Below are 24,295 nucleotides of genomic sequence, written 5' to 3'. Positions count from 1 at the left end.
TAAACCCACCCAATCTGGCAACACTGCATGCCTTTCCGGTCAAGTGATTGTGATTGGCTTGTGGCACACCTAGCCAGCCAATGAGCTGCTTGTTTACAGATTCGCTCCCCGCGTCGCAACCAGAATGGCGACCGCTTAAAAGAAATGAATGCTCTGCCAGTGGCGAGTGTGGACGTTGCGTGACTCGCAGAAGATTGTCGCAGGTCGGCGAAAAAACGACTTACTAATAGATATAAAAAAATAAAAGTAATTTAAGTAAGTTTAAAATGTAATTTAAATAAAAAAGTAAAGTATTCATAAATTGAAGTTTGGAAGCGCCTCTGTTTTTGGGCTGAGGAGAAGTTTGAAAGGGTGTACCGCGATTCTGCCTTCTTGTATCGCGATACGGATCGTGGCTCTGCGTATCGCGATTTCGATACGAATGTCGTTACAGTCCTAATATACATACACACAAGCCAGTTTTTCGACGGAATAAAAACGGTGTTCTATTCCCTTCTAGCGGGTTTCATTCATTTGGTTCGATAGCATGCAATATTGTTAGCATATCGCTTATCCTACGTGTACTGCGTCACTCTACACAATGGAGAATGAGCGCTGAATATGGTTTACAATATTGCATGGTTGTCAAAACAACATGACGTCACACGTCGGAGATGGAAAACTTCCGCGCTAGTAAGCGGCTGTGACAATCTGTGAACAAACATGGCCGCCAGGTTTGCTTTGTTAAATACGTTAGATTTTGAGAGAAAGAGACGTCAAACATCCGAAAGGAAAGTGTATAATAATGGCGCTTTTTTCAAGGTATATCAGATATATTCCATTCAGCTAGCATGATCCTGAACTCAACGCCAGCCAATAGTATTTAAATAATGAAGTGACGTGGTCTCGTTCAGTCAGACACGAGTTACAATCACCACCCACCCTTAAAGGTCATAGGCAATGGTCGGAGGCGAAATGTAGAATATCGACTTTGTCTAGAAGAACGACCCAAAAAGCAAATTCAATCTTCCTGGTGTCTAATTTTCACCCTAAAATTGAATAAAACGGTTAAAATATACTGTTTTGCCCAATTTCCGAAGGTTTGTTTACATCTCACTTGTGCGCACTTTCACCGCCAGGGGACCGTCGTCATGACGTCATTTAAGCCAAACAGACCAGGAGCAGCTCTGTGTTTACCTGCGAACCGAGCACACGTGTACGGACTTTGGTCGTGAGAGGTTGTGTAAAATGTCTGAAAGCGATAGCGATTTTGAAGTAGGAACTCTCCAAATTGAATATCGAGAGCTGAAACCATACATGTATGAACCTATGGCCGTTACGAAGCAATCGGTGAACGTGGCTCACTGGTTTGACCGTGCGGCCTCGGAATCGGACAGCGACTCGGCCGACTCTGATCGCGGTGACCCCGGACCTCAACAAGACTCGCACCCAAACGATTTATCCTGGCAGTTACAATAAATTCCTACTTTCGTTGTAATACTAAATAAGAGCCCTTTTGAAGAATAATTAAACCGCCCTCCCTAGTGGATATAGGGAACGATTACTGGACAGTGCGCCGGTAGGCCACATTAGCCTGCCATCCGCGGCATTATACTATTTATAGCCGACTCTAAGCGAGGAAATATCCCTTTGTCTCATTTCCACAATGATTGTACAGGAGCCCTCAGGATTCTTGACTTGTCAACTGCAAGCAAAAGTAAAAATGTTTACCTCCAATCTTCTCCTTTTTGCTTGAGTGTTGCTGCTCTGTTTCTTCTTTGACTGCTTGATTTTGTTTCACGCACACAATCCACTCTCTCCGCCTCGTCTCCTCTTCCGGAAAAAGCCAACCCTCTAGCTTCACGCACACAACCCACTCGCTCCGCCTCTTCTCCTCTTTCGGAAAAGGCCAACCCTCTCGCTCCGCCTCGTCTCCTCTTTTGGAAAAAGCCAACCCACTCACTCCGCCTCTTCTTTTTCGGAAAAAGCCAATCCTCTCACGCCGCCTCTTCTCCTCTTCCGGAAAAAGCCAATCCACTCTCTCTGCCTCTTCTCCTCTCTCGGTAAAAGGTAAAAACTTCTTCCTGAACCGGTCCCGTTGTTACAGTTCACTGCACAACAATAAGGCACGGGGTTTTTCTTTGGAAATTCCTGAACGCACGTCTGCACTCAAGCCGAACGGCAATGTAAGTAAACGGAAGTGGACTCAACTCAAGCGGCTTGTCTTAGATGATGTCACGCGCCGAGTGGTCATGAAAATAGCCGACAGAAATTCGCCACGATCCGCGCTAACTTATTTTAATTATTACTTATTAACAATACTTCTTGGGACCAGAAGAAAATTAGAGGGTTTTTAAAGTTTCAAATGTGCATAAAATTAAAACCGCTGCCTATGAGCTTTAATTTGATTATTTTCCATTAACATGTCTCAAAGGGTTCGATTCCTCCTACACCACAGCTATTTGCCAACTATTTTATATTTGTGTGTTTCCGGTTTGTCTGTGTGTCGGAGATTCCCGTTTGCGCAATATCTGAAGAACAACTGGTGGAATGTTTGTAGGATTTATATACGATTATCACATCAACCAGCCAATGAAATCATTAGATTTTGGAATTGATCCAAACAGGGTCAAGGTGACATCAGCTTTTTGCAGACCATCTATAAAAAGTTTTTCCTTTGATCAGTTCTTCTATGAACAGATATTTCCTCAAACTTGCCTCACTTTTTCTCTGACGTTCGTCAAAAGTTTAAAAAAAAAAAAAATGCAGCTGGTCATGTTACAGAGAAGCTACCATGCTCTTCATTCTGAAGTTACAGCTTTATTGCTGACTTGGATAAAATTCTGACACTGAAAACTACATTTACAAAAAACAAACACATTTTTCTTTGTTTAGTTTGTGTACAGCATCTACTACACAAATCCTTGTGAATTTTTTTTAACCACAGAAACAAACCTGTGATTCACCTCGGCAGAGCTGCTGTTAGGCGACTCATTTTAGATTTTTCGGATCACGGATCCGCCGACGGCAGTTAAATACTACCGCTAGAAAATTAAAAAGTGTCTCTGCGTATTTTTATTTTCACCGCCAAAAACTACAAAAAGAAATGTTAAAAAAAAAAAAGTCACATTTTTCTTGTAACAGCACTGTACCCCTGGTACTAGGTCATATTTCTTTAAGTAAAAAAGTATTAGAATCGCAAATACAAACGACAACGTGTGTTGTATATATCCACTTCAGCCGAGTCCGAAAATGAAACTATTTACGACATTGAGTATTCACTTGAACGTTTTTATGGTATTTACGGCCGCTTTACGACAGCGTCAACCTCGTGCTGACCATGGCTGACGCTGACAGCATGGATTCCGAGCTATCGCCTCAACTGTATGTAAGCATGAAGTGTGGTAAAGAAAAGTCTTTTCACTGTCTCACTAACCAAAACGTGGGCGATTTCGCCTCTCAAGCGTTGAAAGTAAACGCTTTCAAAGCAAACGATCTTTGGTTCTCAGAAAGAAGGTGGTGATGTAACGAGCGCAATGCCGAATATGCCTGCCATAACGTTAGTTCGCGATTTTGGCTGCAAGTATCTGACTGTGGAATTAGAAGAGGATGGCGGCGCAGAGAGTCCTATCGAATCAAGTAGCACGAATGCATCAGCCTTCGATGTGCTCATGAGAGCTCAACGGTCATATGACCACATATACCTTCAGAGAAGCAAGTACTGGAATGCTAGTCCATGTCATAAATTTATACACAAGAACACTATCTATCTATCTATCTATCTATCTATCTATCTATCTATCTATCTATCTATCTATCTATCTATCTATCTATCTATCTATCTATACACACACATGCATGTAAAGTGTGTCTCTTGAATTTAAATTATTTTATCATCTTAATCCGATATTGAAATTTTGCCATGCAAAAAAAAAAAAAAAAATTGGCCAAGGACACTTATTTTTATTTCGACCGACATCAAAAATATGTTGAAAAAATCCGTGAACCTAAAGATAAAAAATGGGTGGCCTTATAGAAAGTGAATGAATGACCGATGACGTGAGAATTCAACAGCATTATGGTGTAAAACGTTTAAACCCACATACTGTCTTTCGTCTCTCATTTCCTCTGTGCTACGTACCAGAGTTTTCCCATTTGGGCCTCCGTTTCCTCTCCGATCCACAAACATGGTGTCGATTTCGTTTCCGTCACATGCCACCAGCTTGTTTCTCTGACCATCATACTAAATAAACAGAGAAAATGGGGAGTTAAATTTAGAAAAGAAAAAAAGTGGCTCATATGCTCTCAGTACATTTTGAAATGCGCACGCTTTAAAAGTTACCTCTTCGATTAGCTTGGCTTTGCCCTGCTGCAGCATTGACCTCATGGCCTTCTGCAGCAGACTCACAGAGCCTGGGTACAGCATCCTGCGGCCAAACGAGTGAGCGACAAGATAGCTGGAACACAAAGTACCATACAATATTACAAACGCAACATAAAAACACCCAGTCTAGTATGAAAAGTGGTTTCAGCAAAACGTCAGTCAATTTGTATGAAACCATTAACTTGACACCAAACCTGGAGTCTACTTCAGTGTTCCATGGACAAGTAAAACCAAATTAAAACAGTCCATGAGATACGGAAGACTATAGGGATGTTGTAGGAGAGCAACATGTCCATGTTATATTTATAAAATTATTATACATACGGGCCACTTTTTCCATGGAATAAAAACATGTATTCTATTCCCTTCTAGCGGGTTTATCGATAACATGCAATATTATCATATTTATCCTCCATGTATTACGCCACACTCCCCAATGGAGAATGAGTGCAATATTGTTACAATATTGCACGTTGTCATGACAATGTGCAATATGCGAACATCCAATGACAAAACTTTTCTGCTGCGCATGCACACAATCATTTCTTTGTCGGCCGGGAGAGAGAAGACGACAGGGTTAATTCAGTGCTCAGTTTAAGCACTAAATAAATAAACTGAAACTAAAAAGACGCGCTGAACGCCTGAAAGGCTACCAAAACTTCATTAGATATTCTTCATGCATATTTACAAGAGAAAAACAGACCAACCAACATAAAAAAAAAAAACTGGAAAAGAGACACATCAGAGATGTAAAACTTCCATGCTAGCAAGTGACTGATAGTTTGTAAATAAACATGGCAGTGAGGTTTGCTTCATTAAAAGCGGAAGATTTAAAGAGACGGACGTGCTGAACACCTGAAAGGCTACCAAAACGTCACTGGATATTCTTCACGCATATTTACAAGAGAAAAACAGACCAATGGACATCGAAAAACTGGAAAAGAGAGCAATAGCAGAAATAAAGTTCTACTTGGAGGTGAGGAAAAGTGATGGAGACTTTTACAAGAGGACTTCACTCGTGGATTTCACTCAGAAAAACCCTTTTGTTTTGAACAACTGCGATGTAACAATTAACTACGACCAAAAGTAACTGAACTTGAACTGTCGACCTGGATATAGCTTGTATACAAGTTAGGTGGTTGTTCAGGCTTTTTGGACTTGTGCCATTTTTATTGTTAGAACTTTGACTTTGTACATTGGATTGACAGAACATTGAATTACATTCGATCAGAATCAGCATTGGTAAGTTACCCCCCTGTTCTTAACTTTCTGTAAAATCTATCATTGTTCCATCGAATGTGTATGAATAATAATAATAATAATAATAGGCTTTTTTCGTGGTCTATCAGATATATTCCATTCAGCTAATCGTCTTCAACTTGTTCAATATCATGCTAGCTGAATGAAATATATCTGATAGACCGCTCAGTGCCAGCCAATATTATTTAAATATATTTGTGCGTCAGCCTGGGGAAAAAACTCTTCACATGGTGAAATTTTATTCGACATATAGTTCTGAAAATTACAAGTTTTCCTGAAATATTTGTTTTTCTTAACCAGAAACACTCACAACTAGCACCGCTATGTGTCTCCCCCCCCTTTCTGGTTAACCCCAAAAGTGGGGGAAAAAAAAATTTAATAAAAATTCCAGCCATTTTCAGTCAGTATAGAGATCTTACAGTCATGTGACCGGAAAGTACACAACCGCCATCTTGTCGGTCAAAAACACCACTGAATACTGCTGCACTTGTGTACAGAATGGATCAATTTCAACCGACGGACTACACGGCTCATTTTTCTAATGAGCAGATAACTAGATACATGTCTAAAATAAACGATCTACAGATTTGTGACCCTTATGGCTTACCAGACGGAGTTTTCACGACCGTGTCAGTGGATATTGAACTGCCAGCGGAATACCCAGACGTGTATAATTACCTCATCAACTTTCCCTCGCTGTTCAGTGGTGAAGCACTGCGTGCCTATAAATCTCTGGACAGTTATCTTTACAGAAATTCAGGATTTGTCAGCGACTCAGATGTGGCATCTTGTAAACAAGATTCCTCATTGGATGGGTAAGTCACTTAAGTATTGAGTATAGCACTGACCAGCCGATTATAGAACAGAATAAGGTAATTCCAGATGTAATTCCAAATCGTCCGTCTTGTTTACATGGATCTGGCGTTGGAGAGGTAGAGGCTTGGCAGTGGAGGTTTGAGTGGCTGTTTTCTGAGCTTAGTCAACAGGCCGGCTCTGCCTGTAGCCTCGCTTTTGCTTCCGCTCCCGGCTCCGCCTCCTTCGCTTTGCTTCCGATAACAATCCACAGAGACCCCGCTGGTCTCACCATCTCGTCCGGAATGTTTTTTTTTTTTCCTCTCGTCTGGAATGTTGTGCATGCGATGGAAATCGCTACAAACCGTCATTTTCTGCTGGAAACCAATGTCCAGTAAGTCCATACGGTTGTAGTGGATATTGAAGTCCGGTACAGACGAACAACACGCAAAAATACACACAAAAAACATAAAAAACGTGCACAGGTCGGGAGAGCTTGTAGCCGCAGCCGTTGTAGTAGAATTGTATATAGTAGGTTTTTCCAGAAGAAAAGGCAGAAGTAACAGTAGAAGTAGAAGGCGGAATATGGCGTTTGACCGACAAGATGGCGTCTGTCACAATCTGGATCGGCTGTGACGTCACATGCAAGTGCTCCATCGGAAGTGAATATTTGATATTTGTCAGAAGGTGGTCAGAAAATTTAAAATCATAAATAAAATGTCCACTGCATTTTGGTGAAATATATTGGTGGTTTCTTAAAGCTGTACTGCCTTTCAGATTTTTCAAGCATAGGTCATAAAAAGAATTTACAAGACACCCAATTATTTTTGTTTAGTGGACCGAAAGCTACTGAATTCAAATCACACACTTCCAAATTATTTTTTTTCTAATAGAACAATTAATGAATTTAAGGCCACGTGGCCCTAAATTCTCTATTTTTTCCTGCTTCACCGTGACGCAATACAAGATACTACGTCATGCATCACATGGTGGGCTTTCCCCGTTTGTGCAAGGCATTGTGGGATACAAATTTGAAACAGGAGAGAAAGATGGAGGACGCGAGTGTGCGAATGAAACATGAAAGACCGACTACAGTAATGGAAAGCGAGAAAAAAATAAAAGATGTTAATGTTATATATGAAGGAAAGGAAACGGAGGACCAAACTAATAAATATCGGCGGTCAGCGAGCACCTCGGTGTGATCAGCTGTTCGTTTAGCAACAATGATGTAACTGTCGGTGCACGGTCAAAGGTAAACCTGCGCATGCGCACACGAACTTCCTCTGCCTGCTTGACTGCATGAAGCGAGCGATTTCATGCACGTTATTTGCTCGGGAATACACTCAAATTAAAATAACTTCCCAGCCACAGAATGGCCTGTTTTTAAGTTATTGCAGAAATAAACATATCACAATGACCAAATTTCAGAGGGAACTATATTTCAGCGATTTTATGAAATCGAAAGGCCGTCTAAAAGTTGAGGGGCTGGACAATGTCATAGGCAGGAAAACAAAAATGAAGAAATACAAGAACAATTTTGCTCAAAAACTGTTTGCCAGAATTTAAATCATCTGACAACAACTCCATGCCTCTCTCACACTGGCTCATGTTAATGTTCATGAGTCCACCATCAGGAGATCACTGAACAGCAATGGTGTGTATGACAGAGTTGCACGGAGGAAAGCTACTGCTTGCCAAAAAGAACACTGCTGCCCAACTACAGTTCACTAAAGATCACATGGACATGGAGCAGACTACTGGAAAAATTGTCTTGACAGAGGAGACAAAATAGAACTTTATGGCTTAAATGAGAAGCATTACGTTTAGGGAAGGGAAAATCCTGCATGCCAGCACAAAAACCTTATCCCATCTGTGAAACATGGTGGTGGTAGTACCATGTTTGGGCCTGGTTTGCTGCATCTGGGACAGGATGAATTACCATCATTGATGGAACAATGAATTCTGAATTATTCCAGCAAGTTCTAAAGGAAAATATCAGGACATCTGTCTGTGACCTGAATCTGAAGAGAAAGTGGGTCATGCAGCAAGACAATGACCCAAAGCACACAAGTCGTTCTACCAAAAAATGGTTAAAGAAGAATAACAATAAATGTTTTGGAATGGCCAAGTCAAAGTCCTGACCTTCATCAATAGAAAATGTGTGAGCAGTTCATGTGAGGAAACCCACCAATAATATCACAGAGTTGAAGGTGTTCCATACAGAGGAACGGGCTAAAACTCCTCCAGGCTGATGTACAGCACTGATCAACAGTTACAGGAAACATTTAGTTGCACAAGCGGCTCACGCCAGATACTAAAAGCAAAGGTTGACATACTTCTGCCACACACTGATCTGTAATATTGGATCACTTTCCAGTATAACAGGTGTATCAGATGCTCGCTGGCTGTGCTGTGAAAATTGTCCATGCAGACGCTCATCTAAGTTCCCAAAATCGGTCACTGCTTATCTCATCTCTAGCCGCTTTATCCTGTTCTACAGGGTCGCAGGCAAGCTGGAGCCTATCCCAGCTGACTACGGGCGAAAGGCGGGGTACACCCTGGACAAGTCGCCAGGTCATCACAGGGCTGACACATAGACACAGACAACCATTCACACTCACATTCACACCTACGGTCAATTTAGAGTCACCAGTTAACCTAACCTGCATGTCTTTGGACTGTGGGGGAAACCGGAGCACCCGGAGGAAACCCACGCGGACACGGGGAGAACGTGCAAACCCCGCACAGAAAGGCCCTCGCCAGCCACGGGGCTCAAACCCGGACCTTCTTGCTGCGAGGCGACAGCGCTAACCACACCACCACCATGCCGCCCGGTCACTGCTTAACTCTTGAATATTTTCTATCATTAAAAAGATTTTTAATCTCTTCTTTCCAAAGAAACTTCTCATTCAGTACTTTGTGAGTAACAGCAGGTTGAAGTTGGTACAACAGAGTTCACACTCTGCTTGCGGGACGTCGGAGAAGCTGCCAGTGCTTTTTGAGTCACGGGAAAGCGCTCAGGCGCTCTCTCTCTCTCTTCTGATCGGTTTCCGACTGGATTACTCGTCAATATCAATCAGATATCTTTTATAGGGATGTTCTCTCACCGTTTCTGATTAAGTATTCAGCAAAATTTTCCATCTGCTAGTTTTGATGTTATGCTTCATGGGAGACTTGAGTGAGTTTGCATAGCTTTACCTACTTATTTTTTCAAATCAAACCGATTCCGGTAAACAAAATAACTAGTTTAGAATATAACTGGAGCTGTTTTGATGAAAAATATTGGAGATCTTAGTGGTCGGAATGAAATCTAAAAAAACCGGAAGTTGGAAACATGAGCGTCAATTTCAGTTCAGTTAATGTGAATCTCTCAGCTTTTTCGAGGTTCGCCTTGAAAGCTGTTAATATTTATATTCTTTCATATAAACACTAGCAGGCTCTACTTTTGAGAAATACAAAGGCCTACAGAGTGCAAAGAGGGGATTAGAAATAATCTTTTATTACTTTTTTTAATTGAGCGTACTGATTTAACATTTTTACCTAATTAACAATCAATACCAACTAAATACTAATTTGCATGATTTGTTTTTATACATTTTTTTAAAATTTTGTATTCAATATACAACCGTCTATGTTCCTGCCAATTTCCATGTAAATAATATTAAGAAAAAAAACATTTGATCTCATTGGTTAATGAGGCCCATTTTGGACCATGTGATCGTCAGACACAATATTACTGCAGTTTTCTAAAAATTAAACCGTTCCTTCAAATCTTTGATTTGTAATACCTCAAGAACGGATAAACGTATTTCAGTTATGTAAAAAGTATGTTGTTCTGCCTTCAATTCTGCATTCAATGAGAGCAGTTTCAAGCACTTTGGATTGAATTTTCACCTGATATGCCTAAGGCCAAAAAAAAAAAAAAAGTGTGTTTTTTTTTTTCCGGTTACCCGACCGACCCTAATCCGTACCGCCCGACCCTAAACTTTTTTTTCGTTTTTTTCCCCCCAGTCGCGACTTTTACATATAACCCAACCACGTGAACCGGAAGCTTTTGTCACTCACTGGGAAAATCAGGGCTTTCCACAAGCGCCGGCTGCCGGCCATACAGCCGACTACACAATTAAGTCCGGCCGGCTACTTTAATGACTTATTTTTGTAGCCCACAGGCTCTAAATATTAATTTTCGATTTTAATAAAATTAAATGTTTATCTAACGGACTGACAATGTCAAACTGAACCGCACTCATTTAAGTTGTGATTCGCGCTGTTTGTACCGATAATAATCACAAATTCCCCGCAGACTTTGTTGATCAGGAGAGAGTAACTCATCCGCGGCCCCGACATGCGGTGTGCGCGCGCGCACTCGGCGGAGCCAGTAGTGTGTCAGGGCCGGCGGAGGGAACAGAAGCAGAGAGAACACTTATTTTGTCTTTCACCTAGAGACGATTCAAACTTTAAAACGGAGACAAAATTCTCCTGTGTGGATCTGGCATTCAACTTTTTTGCTAGGTTCTATACTTTTTGATCAGTCACAGATCAAACACCATGATCGCACCTGGAGAAATTCAGACTTTATAATGGGTGTCTATTGCGTTACACACCAGCGGCGCTCAGGAGTTTAGAGTGTAGGCAGCTTGAAAAAAAAAAAGCTCCAACTTTCTCATTTAAACTCTTTTCTCAGCCACAATTTTCACTCTACACACACAATTTTCTCAAAAGTTGTAGTCACACTTGTCTTGATTCACACAATGTGTCTCCCTGAGCGATAGGATTTACAGTTTTTGAATGAGAAGCCTGAAAGTAAGGAGAGGACAGCCGCGCTGCCCCATAGACTCCCATTATAAACGTGGCAGCGCTTTTACTGCAAAATCAGAAAAGTCACTTGTTTTTAACTCGCTCTAGTGTCCACATTTTTTACACTAGGGACAAAAAAATTACATGTGTGTTCATGGGAGCCTTGTAGCACTCAATGTGAAAGAATTTTGTGAATAGCTCCTTTCGTTTCCGTGTAAATCAGCGTTGTTCGAGGAGAGGGAACTCTGAGAAAAAGCGCTCTTTGCTTGTTATATTGTGTCTTTTCCCTGCACCGTTACCAAGGCGACGAGCTGCACTCAGGGAGCAGAGAGGGGCGGGGCTGCTCTCTCTCTCTCATGGTGTATTGAGCTGTTATATTTACAGAAAAATTCATGTTAAAAGGTGTCTCATGCTGCATCAGATTCATCAGAAGGTGGTAACTTAGGTGACCTGCAAAGAAATTCATTAAATTTTGTGAAATTATTCCTGTCTAAATATAGGTTATGGCAGCCATCTTGAAAAAAAAAAATTCCAAAAAAAAAAAAAAATGCCTGCCTACCGACCCTAGTTTTGAAATCTCCGTAACCGGAAACACATTTTTTTTTTTGGCCTAATAGGTTGGTCTCGTTTTTACCTCCACCAACTGTGCTGGAGGACGCCATGTTTCCCCTTCACTTGTTTGTCTATTCTCAACGTAACTCAAACAGTAGTGAACGGATTTTGATGAAATTTGGAGGAAAGGTGAGCCATGGGCCAAGGAACAATTGATTCGATTTTGATGCAAATCTGGATAGGAATGTGGATCCAGGATTTTTTTCCCCTCTGTTCCCAACGTAACTCAAAGTAGTGAGCGGATTTTGATGAAATTTGCTGTACAGCTTTAGTATTATCCTGGGTTCAAGAGATTTGGTTTTGATGTTGATAAGTGGCTTGGTGGAGGTATACACTCTACTGAATGCCCTTCTAGGTTTAACTGGGTTCTCTAGGACTTGTGTGAAAATCTGATATTTTCGCTCAAATTTATGCAAAAATTTGAAATGGTTCACAAACTTTCTAGCACCACTGTAAATCTGTAACTACATTCCTGCTACGTGTTATCTGATTATGTTGCATGGCAGTGTGTGAGAGCACGCATTACCTGACGATGTGGCATGGCAGTGCTCGTACTGAATTCAGCAGACTGTCTGCTGCTCCTCTGTGTCTGGGCTCTGGCTTCAGCAGGGAAACGCCTGCCGTCGAAAACTTCCTGTCAACATGGGAAGACCCCCATCATCAAGCCCAGGAAGTCAAGCTTAAACATACACATACACGTATGACAACCATACATATAACTTACGGATTGCTGACTTCTCTCCAGCTGAAATCGACTGGCCAATGTGAGAAGCTAAAGTCATAACTGGCGAGTTTTTTCTAAACAGGACGGAGCACAAACAGCGCCAGTAGAGGCATAATTACATCAGAGCCGATTGCATCAGTATACTGGTCTCAGTAGGAATGTTGCTAGGACATGCTCATGACCTCACCTTGTTGCTGATTGTGTGGTTCTTCTTGGTCTCCTCCAGAATGGTGATGAACTGGTGATACTCAGGGTTTCTCCAGCGACCCCAGCCTAGCAACAAGCCAACAAAAACACATGCTGATAATTACAACTCTGCCTTCTTCTGCTGGTACAGGATAGCACCATGGAGTTAAAAAACATGTACGTCAGAAGCATTCGAGTAGAAAAGGTGATTTAACAGGACTTAATTATACTTCAGGTCAAACTGAACAGCTCACCCCTCAGACACGCTACTCCCACTAAACACACCAGCACCGTGCCAACGTACTGGCTGACAGGAATGAGTTTAGTGCTGCAGATATAACCTGAAACAGAAACAAGACAATATTTCACACGTTTAACGCAGAAACTTCCGAATGGTACATTGTCTTGCAAAAGCATTCACCCCCTGTGTGTTTGTCCTGTTTTGTTGCATCGCAAGCTGGATTTAAAAAAGATTTTTGGACTGTTAGCACCATTTGATTTACACAACATGCCTACAACTTTAAAAGTGAAAAATTGTTGTTTTATTGTGACACAAACAATAAAGATGAAAAAACAGAAACCTGGAGTGTGCATAGGTATTCACCCCCTTTCATATGAAACCCCTCAATAAGAGCTGGTCCAACCAATTCACATAATTAGTTGATTAAGATCCACCTGTGAGCAATCAAAGTGTCACATGATCCGTCACATGATGTCTGTATAAAATCAACCTGTTCTGGAAGGACCCTGACTCTGCGACTCTACGAAGTGAGTAACATGAAAACCAAGGAGCCTCCAAACAGGTCAGAGACAAAGTTGTGGAGAAGTATAGCTCAGGGCTGGGTTATACAAAATATCCCAAACTTTGAATATCCCAGGGAGCGCCATTAAATCCATTATAGCAAAATGGAAAGAACATGGCACCACTACAAACCTGACAAGAGAAGGCCCCACCCAACAAAACTCAGACCAGGCAAGTAGGGCATTAATCAGAGATGCAACAAAGACACCAAAGAGAACACTGAAGGAGCTGCAAAGATCCACAGCAGAGATGGGAGTCTCTGCCCATAGGACCACTTTAAGCCATACACAGAAGAGTGGCCAGAAAAAAAGTCATTGCTTAAGAAAACATGTTTGGAGTTTGCCCAACAGCATGTGGCAGACTCCCCAAACACATGGAAGAAGATTATCTGGCCAAATGAAACCAAAATTGATCTTTTTGGCCATCATGGGAAATGCCAAGTGTGGCGCAAGAGGCGGCCACCCACCAAAACTCACAGATCGGGCAAGGAGGACATTAATCAGAGATGCAACAAAGACACCAAAGATAACACTTTACCATAAGGAGCTGCCAAGATCCACAGCGGAGATGGGAGTATCTGTCCATAGGACCACTTTAAGCCAGACACTCCACAGAGCAGGGCTTTATGGAAGAGTGGCCAGAAAAAAGCCAAAAACACGTTTGGAGTTTGCCCAACAGCATGTGGCAGACTCCCCAAACACCTGGTCAAATTAGACTAAAATTGATCTTTGTGGCCAACATGGGAAACATCATGTGTGGCGCAAACCCAACACCATTCCGACAGTGAAGCATGGTGGTGGCAGCATCATGTTGTGGGGATATTTTTAATCTGCATGGACAGAAAAGCTGGTCAGGACTGAAAGAAAGATGGATGGCACTAAATACAGGGCAATTCTGGAAGAAAACCTGTTTGAGTCAGGCAGAGGTTTGAGACTAGGACGAAGGTTCACATTCCAGCAGGAACATTTAAAATGTCTTGGAATGGCCTAGTCAATCCAATAGAGAATCTGTGGCATAACTTGAAGATTGCTGTACACCAACGCAACCCATCTAACTTGAAGGCGTTGGAGCAGTTTTGCCTTGAGGAATGGGCAAAAATCCCAGTGGCTAGGTGTGCTAAGCTAATAGAGACATACCCCAAGAGACTTGCAGCTGTAATTACAGCAAAAGGTGGCTCTACAAAATATTGACTTTGGGGCATGAATACCTATGCACGCTCCAGATTTCTGTTTTTTCATCTTGTGTCACAATAAAACAACAATTTGTACCTTTAAAACTGGTAGGAATGTTGTGTAAATCAAAATGGTGCTGACCCTCCAAATATCCATTTGCTTGTAACGCAATAAAACAGGACAAAACACTTTTGCAAGACATTATACATCGTCTTTTTCCTTACCCTTACTATACAGTTGTTAGCAGAACTTGCTAATCTCAAACCATAATAAACCTAAATGACTGTTACAAAGGCGGCACGGTGGTGTAGTGGTTAGCGCTGTCGCCTCACAGCAAGAAGGTCCTGGGTTCGAGCCCCGGGGCCGGCGAGGGCCTTTCTGTGTGGAGTTTGCATGTTCTCCCCGTGTCCGCGTGGGTTTCCTCCGGGTGCTCCGGTTTCCCCCACAGTCCAAAGACATGCAGGTTAGGTTAACTGGTGACTCTAAATTGACCGTAGGTGTGAATGTGAGTGTGAATGGTTGTCTGTGTCTATGTGTCGGCCCTGTGATGACCTGGCGACTTGTCCAGGGTGTACCCCGCCTTTCGCCCGTAGTCAGCTGGGATAGGCTCCAGCTTGCCTGCGACCCTGTAGAAGGATAAAGCGGCTAGAGATAATGAGATGAGATGGTTACAAAGCAGCTTCATTGAAATCCAGGTCTAGCTCCTGCTCCCCGAGAGGACGAGAGAAAATAACCGTGACAAGAACCAGACACGAGAGAACTCATCCTCTTCTGTGTGACGATAAATCATTAAAGTAGGCACTTGTGCAAGAGTAAATGGCAAAACTTAAGTGTGTTGAAAGGATATATTGTGAATAAGAGTCCTGCAAAGAGCCCAGGACAGTCTTCATTGCCCCTTCCACTGATGAAATACTTTTACCTCATACAGTAATGTATCATGGGATTGACAACAAGTTTTTCATTCCCACTCAGACTTCCATAACAGAAAAGTAACATATACATGTTCCAACCTGACTATACAGTGGTGCTTGAAAGTTTGTGAACCCTTTAGAATTTTCTACATTTCTGCATAAATATGACCTAAAACATCATCAGATTTTCACACAAGTCCTAAAAGTAGATAAAGGGAACCCAGTTAAACAAATGAGACAAAAATATTATACTTGGTCATTTATTTATTGAGGAAAATGATCCAATATTACACATCTGTGAGTGGCAAAAGTATTGCTTTCAGTATCTGGTGTGACCCCCTTGTCCAACAATAACTGCAACTAAACATTTCCGGTAACTGTTGATCAGTCCTGCACACCGGCTTGGAGGAATTTTAGCCCGTTCCTCCGTACAGAACAGCTTCAACTCTGGGATGTTGGTGGGTTTCCTCACATGAACTGCTCGCTTCAGGTCCTTCCACAACATTTCCATTGGATTAAGGTCAGGACTTTGACTTGGCCATTCCAAAACATTAACTTTATTCTTCTTTAACCATTCTTTGGTAGAACGACTTGTGTACGTGAACCTCTAGGATTAGCAGTTAATTTGAAGGTGAAATTAGAGTCAGGTGTTTGTCGCCCCATTGACTGAAATCAGCTGTGGATCTATCAAAGAACAGGGATCTATCAAAGTCTGATCTTCACAACACATGCTTGTGGAAGTGCATCATGACACAAACAAAGGAGATTTCTGAGGACCTCAGAAAAAGCGTTGTTGATGCTCATCAGGGTGGGAAAGGTTACAAAACCATCTCTAAAGAGTTTGGGCTCCACCAATCCACAGTCAGACAGATTGTGTACAAATGGAGGAAATTCAAGACCATTGTTACTCTCCCCAGGAGTGGTCAACCAACAAAGATCACTCCAAGAACAAGGCGTGTAATAGTTGGCGAGGTCACAAAGGACCCCAGGGTAACTTCTAAGCAACTGAAGGCCTCTCTCACATTGGCTAATGTTAATGTTCATGAGTCCACCATCAGGAGAACACTGAACAACAATGGTGTGCATGGCAGGGCTGCAAGGAGAAAGTCACTGCTCTCCAAAAATAACATTGCTGCTTGTCTGCAGTTTGCTAAAGATCACATGGACAAGCCAGAAGGCTATTGGAAAAATTTTTTGTGGACCGATGAGACCAAAATAGAACTTTTTGGTTTAAATGAGAAGCGTTATTTTTGGAGAAAGGAAAACACTGCATCCCAGAGTTGAAGCTGTTCTGTACGGAGGAACGGGCTAAAATTCCTCCAAGCCGGTGTGCAGAACTGATCAACAGTTACCGGAAACGTTTAGTTGCAGTTATTGCTGCACAAGGGGCTCACACCAGATACTGAAAGCAAAGGTTCACATACTTTTGCCACTCACAGATATGTAATATTGGATCATTTTCCTCAATAAATAAATGACCAAGTGTAATATTTTTGTCTCATTTGTTTAACTGGGTTCTTTTTATCTACTTTTAGGACTTGTCTGAAAATCCGATGGTGTTTTAGGTCATATATATGCAGAAATATAGAAAATTCTAAAGGGTTCTAAAGGGTTGTGCAAAGCCCAAGCTGAGACATTAGCTACTTAGCAACATGGCACAAGTTGAGCTGCATCACGTCTCTGTTGCGAGAGCTGACTTCCTGTTTCTGAACATTTGTTTTGTTCAAGCAAAGGCTGTTTATCAAATTTTTGCTTATATCTGCCAATGTCTTCCTTGCTTATTGCTTTGAGTTTGCCACCAGTTGCTTTACACTGAGGCAATGTGAGTAGTTCAGCCGCAATATCACTACATCATCCATTACATCACCACCAGTAACATCATGACAGATCACAACACAAAGCGTGGAAAGTGATGGTTCCAATTCCCACTAGAGCCATAACAAAACATTACTGTAAATTGTACTAGGTCGACATGGGATAGATTAACGTTTCAACTTTGCTAAATGTTTATATAGCAAACTTTTCAAGCGGATTTCTCCATTTCTGACTTTTCATAACAAGAGTGCTCGGAGAGCACAATATCCCCTGCTGGCAACTCTGCCATAACTCTGGTAAAACGCGACTGAATTGAACAAAATTGCAATATGCGTATTACCAATATATAACAAAGAATCCTGCCAAGTTTGGTGAAATTCCGCCACTAATTGTGAGAGGGAGTTGATTTCAGAAGGTGAGTATGCTTCCCGGGACAGACAGACAGACATCGCCACGACGTAATCCCCCTTCGGGCCTTTCAGCCAGCGAGGTATTAAAATTGTGAGGGAAGTTGATTTCAGAAAGCAAGCACACCTTGATGAAATTGCCAAAGTACAAGTTTGTTAATAATGAAGGGCAGAACTCTGGGAAAATCTGCCCAAATTAAACGCAATTTCAATCTGCGTATAACTGTCATACAACAAAGCCTTTTGCCAAGTTTGGTGAAATTCCGCCACTAATTGTGAGAGGAGTTGATTTCAGAAGAACGCACACCCTCATGAAATTGTCAAAGTACAAATTATTTAATCAAAGGGTCAAAACTCTGGGAAAATTTTCACAAACGAAATTAAATCGCAATCTGCGTATTACCGTCATATAACGAGACCTTTTGCCAAGCTTCAAGAAATCCATCCGAAAATTGTGAGAGGAGTTGATGTCAGAAGGCGAGTACACCTTCATGAAATTGTCAAAGCACAAGGTTGTTAATCAAGGGTCACATCTCTGGTAAAATGCGACCGAATTGAACAAAACACTATGACAAAGCACTAATGACAAAGCCTTTTGCCAAGTTTGGTGAAATTCCTCCACAAATTGTGAGAGGAGTTGATTTCAGAATGAAAACACACTCATGAAATTGTCAAAGTATAATTTTGTTAATCAAGGGCTGTAATTCTGGTAAAATGTGACCCAACTGAGCAAAATTGCAATATGCGCATTACCGACAAACAACAAACAAACAATCCTGCCAAGTTTCATGAAATTCCTCCAAAAATTGTAAGAGGAGGAGTTGATTTCAGAAGATGAGCACCCTTCCCGGGATGAACAGGCAGACGGACGGAAATTGCCACAACATAATCCCCCTTCAGGCCTTTCGGTATATTGATCAAATTTCTTGATCTGTGCATCAATGGAAAGCTTTTTTATGGCTTCCATGAAAACATAGTAACTTAATTGCGAAAATTTGAGCCATGTGACTGACAAATACGAACTCAGATCAACTATAATATTATATATATTTTTACACTTTATCCAAACAAATCCCCCAGCAAAGAAATGATTAATTTCTGATTAACTCTTTATTCATTCATGAATCAACTGACAACAGTACACACTCATCCAAATTACTTCCACGTGGTTATAGGCGTAATACGTTTGCTTTGTGGTGGTAAATCAACTATTAAAACACTATTAAACACCAAATTATTTTTGATTCACTGGAACTGTATACAAGTGGAGCTCTATTCCATGTCCACAACCACATTCTTTTAAAGGTCCCATGGCATGAAATTTTCACTTTCTGAGGTTTAACATTAAAATGAGTTCCTCTGACCTTCTTAAGTCACCCCAGTGGCTAGAAATTTCATAATGTGTAAACCAAACTATGCCCAACATTTGAGAATGGCGCGTTGATAAGCTCTTCCCTTTACTACGTCAGCAAGGGAGATGATCCCCATGGCCCCCCTCTGGATTCCCACCCACTGTATGGATTGCCCCGCCCAGTTGTAGTGAGGAGACCTTAGAGGACACAACATGACACCAGCTAAGCAAGCAAAACATGGAAATTGCGCTGTACATGGATGTGACAACACAGAAAAGAGTCTGTTTTTACTGCCGATGGGAGAGCCCCTGAAGACGCAGTGGCTTAATTTTATTTACTCCAATAATACGCCGTCGAGTCTACCTAAGACGGTGTATGTTTGTCGGAAGCATTTTCCTGAGGAATGTTTCCACAACTTGGGACAGTACAGGGCAGGTTTCGCACATCAACTGTCACTGAAGCCTGGGTCCGTACCAAGCATCCCTGCCGCATCAGCCACAAACACCGAACAAGTAAGTGTATAACTGTTAAGTCGTTTTGCCGTGTTTTAAAATCGGTGCATTTGCAATGGCTACATTAGCTGTGCAGCTAACCGCTTCCTGCAGTTAGCTAGGTACTCTGCGCTACCTCTGTTATAATAGCCAATCAAAACCGTTTTTACAGAGACACCCACATTCTTTTTTTTTTTTAAGTCACTCGTTCATTTTATTTGTTTGTTTGTTCAGTAAAAACCCAAACATTTGTTGAATTTATTTTATTTCCTCGCGTCGCACCTTAATGACGTCAGCGCGCGGTATTTTTCCCTGATTCTGGGCCGGGGTGTCGTGAGTGGCAGAGCAGCTCCATCGCTGCGATCCATTGAAAGTCACCCCTAGATCCAATCTTTTGTCGGGAGCCGAGGTCGCGCGGGCGGCCCTCCAGCGGCACCGGCCGCCCGTGGAGGCAGCGGTTCTCCCAGGGGCGAGTTGGGGGGAGGAAACGGCAAAGTCCCCACTCCTCCATGGTAAAACTGCTCAGTTTTACCATGGGCCTTAGGCTGAAAAAAACCTGACAAAGTCCCAGTTTTACCATGGGCTCAAGTTGTACCATTTTTTTTTTTTTTTTAGACAGGGCGGACGGACCAGGGCATTCGCCTGCCTGGCCGTGCCCGACGAGGAGCGCTCTCGGCCGGCTTGGGAGGCAGATGGCAGCCCCTCCCCCCATGGCACGCCCCCACCCTCCCCCGCCTCCATGCTTCTCATTAGCAAAACGACGCACTGGGAGAAGGGCTGAAATGGGGCTTTCTTCCAGGAGGCTATATCTACGTTCCGAGGGTTCATTTCGAGAAAGGCTGTGGATATAACATCTGGAAGTCTCCACGATCCCGTTTAAAGCATCAACAAACCATCATGCCATGGGACCTTTAAAAACACAGGAGAATTTAGTTTCACTCTCAGAGAAACTCTTCATGTATACACCCACTTGATACGAGACACAAACAGCTACAAGGAGGCCACCACACACACACACACACACACACACACACCCTGCGCTGAGGAATTTCCCAAACATAAGTACTACTATACACGAACAGCATTAGCATATGACTCAACTAGTATGATTAGACTTGATTAGGCCACCATTATAATCAGCACTCATAGTTAGAGGCAAATGCAATCTATCGACTGTTCACACAGCGAAGAAGCAATCAGGAGTCTCCCACCCTTGATTACCTGACACAGGAGCTGGAACACAACAAAACTGAGAATGGTTGCGGTTCTCCAAGAACCGGATTTGGAACCTTATTTGGAGTGTTAAGTGTATGAGCAAGCGGTTGTGTACCTTTCCTGTAGAGGTAGCAGAGAATGAGCGGCAAGCTGTAATAGGACAGGGAACACAGCACTGAAGCCTGGAGAGACCAAACAAACATTTTTATTACCTTCAGGACACACAAGTCTAATGTAGGGTTTATTGTCATTCTCCTATATAAAAACACACATACAGTACTGCCCAAAAAAACTCTTATACACCCCTTTTTTTTTTTTTTTAGTACAAACTTTCTTGGATTATTGTTTGACTTTTGCGTTATCAAGGTCAGTACAAAAACATTTTAGATTCCAAATATTAGTTTTCCAACACAAAATTAAACGTAGGCAGATCAGATGCTCGCTGGCCGTGCTGTGAAAATTGCGCATGCAGACGCTCATCTAAGTTCCCAAATCAGTCACTGTGTAACTCTTGAATATTTTCTCTCGTGAATACCATCATTAAAAAAAAAACAAAAACAAAAAAAACCGCTTATAATTGCTGCTTTCCAAAGAAACATATTTGGTTAAGATCTGTTCAGTGCTTTGGGAGTAATGGCAGGCTGAAGTTGGTACAACAGAGTTCACTCTGTTCGTGTGACATCGGGAAACTGCCAGTGCTTTTTGGGGTCACAGGAAAGCAGTCAGGCTCTCTCGCTCCATCTCTTCTGATCGGTTTCCGATTGGATTACTCGTCAATATCAATCAGATAACTTTTATAGGAATGTTCTCTCGCTCTCACGGTTTCTGATGAAGTATTCAGCAAACTTTTCCGCCCGCTAGTCTTGATGTTCTGCTTCACAGGAGACTTTGAAGTGAGTTTTCATAGCTTTACCTACTTATTTTTGCAAATCAAACCGATTCATGTAAATAACTAGTTTAGAATATAACTGGAGTTGTTTTGATGAAAAAGAGGTCGGAATGAGATTTTTAAAAACTGGAAGTCAGAAACGCGAGTGTCAATTTCAGTTCAGTTAATTGAAATTGTTTATTGGATGTGAATCAGTTTTTTCGAGGTTCGCTCTTGAAAGCTGTGAATATCATTTATATTCTTTCATATAAAAACACTAGTAGGCCCGACTTTTGAGAAATACAAAAGGCATACAGAACACAAAGAGGGGATTAAAAATACTTTTTTATTGAGATTACCAATTTAAAATTCATTTAATTAGCATAATTAATACAAACTTGCATAATTTGTTTTTACTAATTTTTCAAATTTTTTTTCGGTATACAACTATGTTTCTGCCAATTTCCATGTAAATATCTTGGAAAAATAGAAAAAGTTATTAAGAAAAAAAAAACATTTGATCTCATTGGTTAATGAGGCCCATTTTGCACCATGTGATCCTCAGACACAATATTACTGCAGTTTTCTAAAAATTAATCCGTTTCTTCAATCTTTGATTTGTAATACCTCAAGAATGGATAAACGTATTTTAATTCTGTATGTTGTTTTGCGGGCGGCACGATGGTGTAGTGGTTAGCACCATCACCTCACAGCAAGAAGGTCCGTGTTCGAGCCCCGTGGGTTTCCTCCGGGTGCTCCGGTTTCCCCCACAGTCCAAAGACATGCAGGTTAGGTTAACTGGTGACTCTAAGGTGGGGTTTACATTAGACCGTATCAGCGGATCATCAGATTAACGTTTTAAAAACGATTAGCGTGCACACAGCAACGCCAATACACGGATACGCTCGGCTCCGCAGGCATCCTGCGCTCCAAATCACTCCGCCCTGAACAGCGAGTGCCCTCTGGAGGGTGCGCACTCCGGCCCTGCGCAGCTCACAGAGCGCGCGAGTGGAGCGCACAAGCAGTGATTTGGGACTGAGCCGCTGTGTGTGTGATCTCAGTGCATGTCGGGCATGCGCGTCACTTACCACTTGCAAGTGGAAGGATGGCAAGCCTAAAGACAATCATAACTACACAATGGGCAGTATTTGCATCAGTATTTGCATCCTTTTATACTCTTTAATGAAAGGTGATACAAGGCGGAAGTCTGTGCCGTTTTTCAACAGTCGCGTCACATGACCAATGCCAGCGAATCAGGAAGGTGGATGTCACAGTGACGTTGTCCAATGACGACGGCAGCTAGAGCTCAGCACAGCGTATCCGCGTATTCTCAATGTTTACACAGCACCGGACCAGACACGATCTGGATTGAATACGTGGACCCTGGCGGATTCCCGTTTCCCGGCGTTTTAATGTAAACGGACAGTGCATCCGCGAAGAAAACGAGACAGATACAGTCTAATGTAAACTTGGCCTAAATTGACCGTAGGTGTGAATGTGAGTGTGAATGGTTGCCTGTGTCTATGTGTCAGCCCTGTGATGACCTGGCGACTTGTCCAGGGTGAACCCCGCCTTTCGCCCGTAGTCAGCTGGGATAGGCTCCAGCTTGCCTGCGACCCTGTAGAACAGGATAAGCAGCTACAGATAATGAGATGAGATGTTTTGCATTCAGTTCTGAATTCAAGGAGTGCAGTTTCAAACCATTTGGATTGAATTTTCACCTCATATGCCTAATAATATTATGCCTCTACAGAAACATGTTTGTATGTTCGTTAAGAAAGCCGTATATTATGTAAGTAAGAGAGCACTTTTCAGATTAAAAAAAGAAAACAATGAAGGCTGCTGGGTTTTGGTGCAAAATTACAAAGCAAGTGTGACAGTCAAAGTGTCCAGAAGAACTGTGGCTGGTTCTGTAAGATGCTCAGTAAAACCTACAGCTCGTTTCTGCATAAAACTGCACTCACTGAACCCAAGACTACTGTTTTTTTAAGCACAGGGTCATCACAACAAATAGACTTTCATTTATATTACTCTTTACAGTTTTTTTTTTTAATAAAAAGAATTTTCCCCGACACCCAATTATTTTTGTTTAGTGGACCGAAAGCTACTGAATTCAAAATCACAGACTTCCAATTTTATTATTATTATTATTTTTTTAAATAGAACAATTAAATGACTTTAGGGCCACTTGGCCTTAAATTCTCCACTATTTTTCCTGCTTCACCATGATGCAATACAAGATACTATGTCATGCATTATGTGGTGGGCTTTCCCTGTTCTCAAGGCATTGTGGGATACAAATTTGAAACAGGAGAGAAAAATGGAGGATGCGAGTGTGCGAATGAAACATGGAAGACCGACTACAGTAACGGAAAGTGAGAAGAAAAAGACGTTATGTTGTATACGAAGGAAAGGAAACGCAGGACCAAACTAATAAATAATCGGCTGTCAGTGAGCACCTCGGTGTGATCAGCTGTTCGTTTAGCGACGTTAGCATGCACATATGGACTTCCTGTCTGCGCAAACCG

General features: G+C 41.9%; 1 protein-coding gene across 1 annotated transcript in view; it reads right to left on the bottom strand.

The window, feature by feature from the left end:
* The window catches only part of abhd16a (abhydrolase domain containing 16A, phospholipase), a 59,524-nt gene that overhangs the window by 17,338 nt on the left and 17,891 nt on the right, over positions 1-24,295 (bottom strand). The window contains exons 3-9 of the mRNA XM_060921556.1: positions 21,015-21,081; positions 12,989-13,075; positions 12,736-12,821; positions 12,549-12,622; positions 12,351-12,458; positions 4,322-4,436; positions 4,121-4,222 (exon numbers count right to left, since the gene is read on the bottom strand). Coding sequence (XP_060777539.1) covers positions 4,121-4,222; positions 4,322-4,436; positions 12,351-12,458; positions 12,549-12,622; positions 12,736-12,821; positions 12,989-13,075; positions 21,015-21,081 — 639 coding nt within the window. The remainder of the gene's footprint in view (positions 1-4,120; positions 4,223-4,321; positions 4,437-12,350; positions 12,459-12,548; positions 12,623-12,735; positions 12,822-12,988; positions 13,076-21,014; positions 21,082-24,295) is intronic.

The sequence above is a fragment of the Neoarius graeffei genome, chromosome 5 (assembly GCF_027579695.1).
Source record: "Neoarius graeffei isolate fNeoGra1 chromosome 5, fNeoGra1.pri, whole genome shotgun sequence".
In the NCBI taxonomy this organism is placed as follows: Eukaryota; Metazoa; Chordata; class Actinopteri; order Siluriformes; family Ariidae; genus Neoarius; species Neoarius graeffei.
The sequence above is the reverse complement of the archived record's forward strand: the minus strand, read 5'-3'. Positions and strand labels throughout refer to the sequence as shown.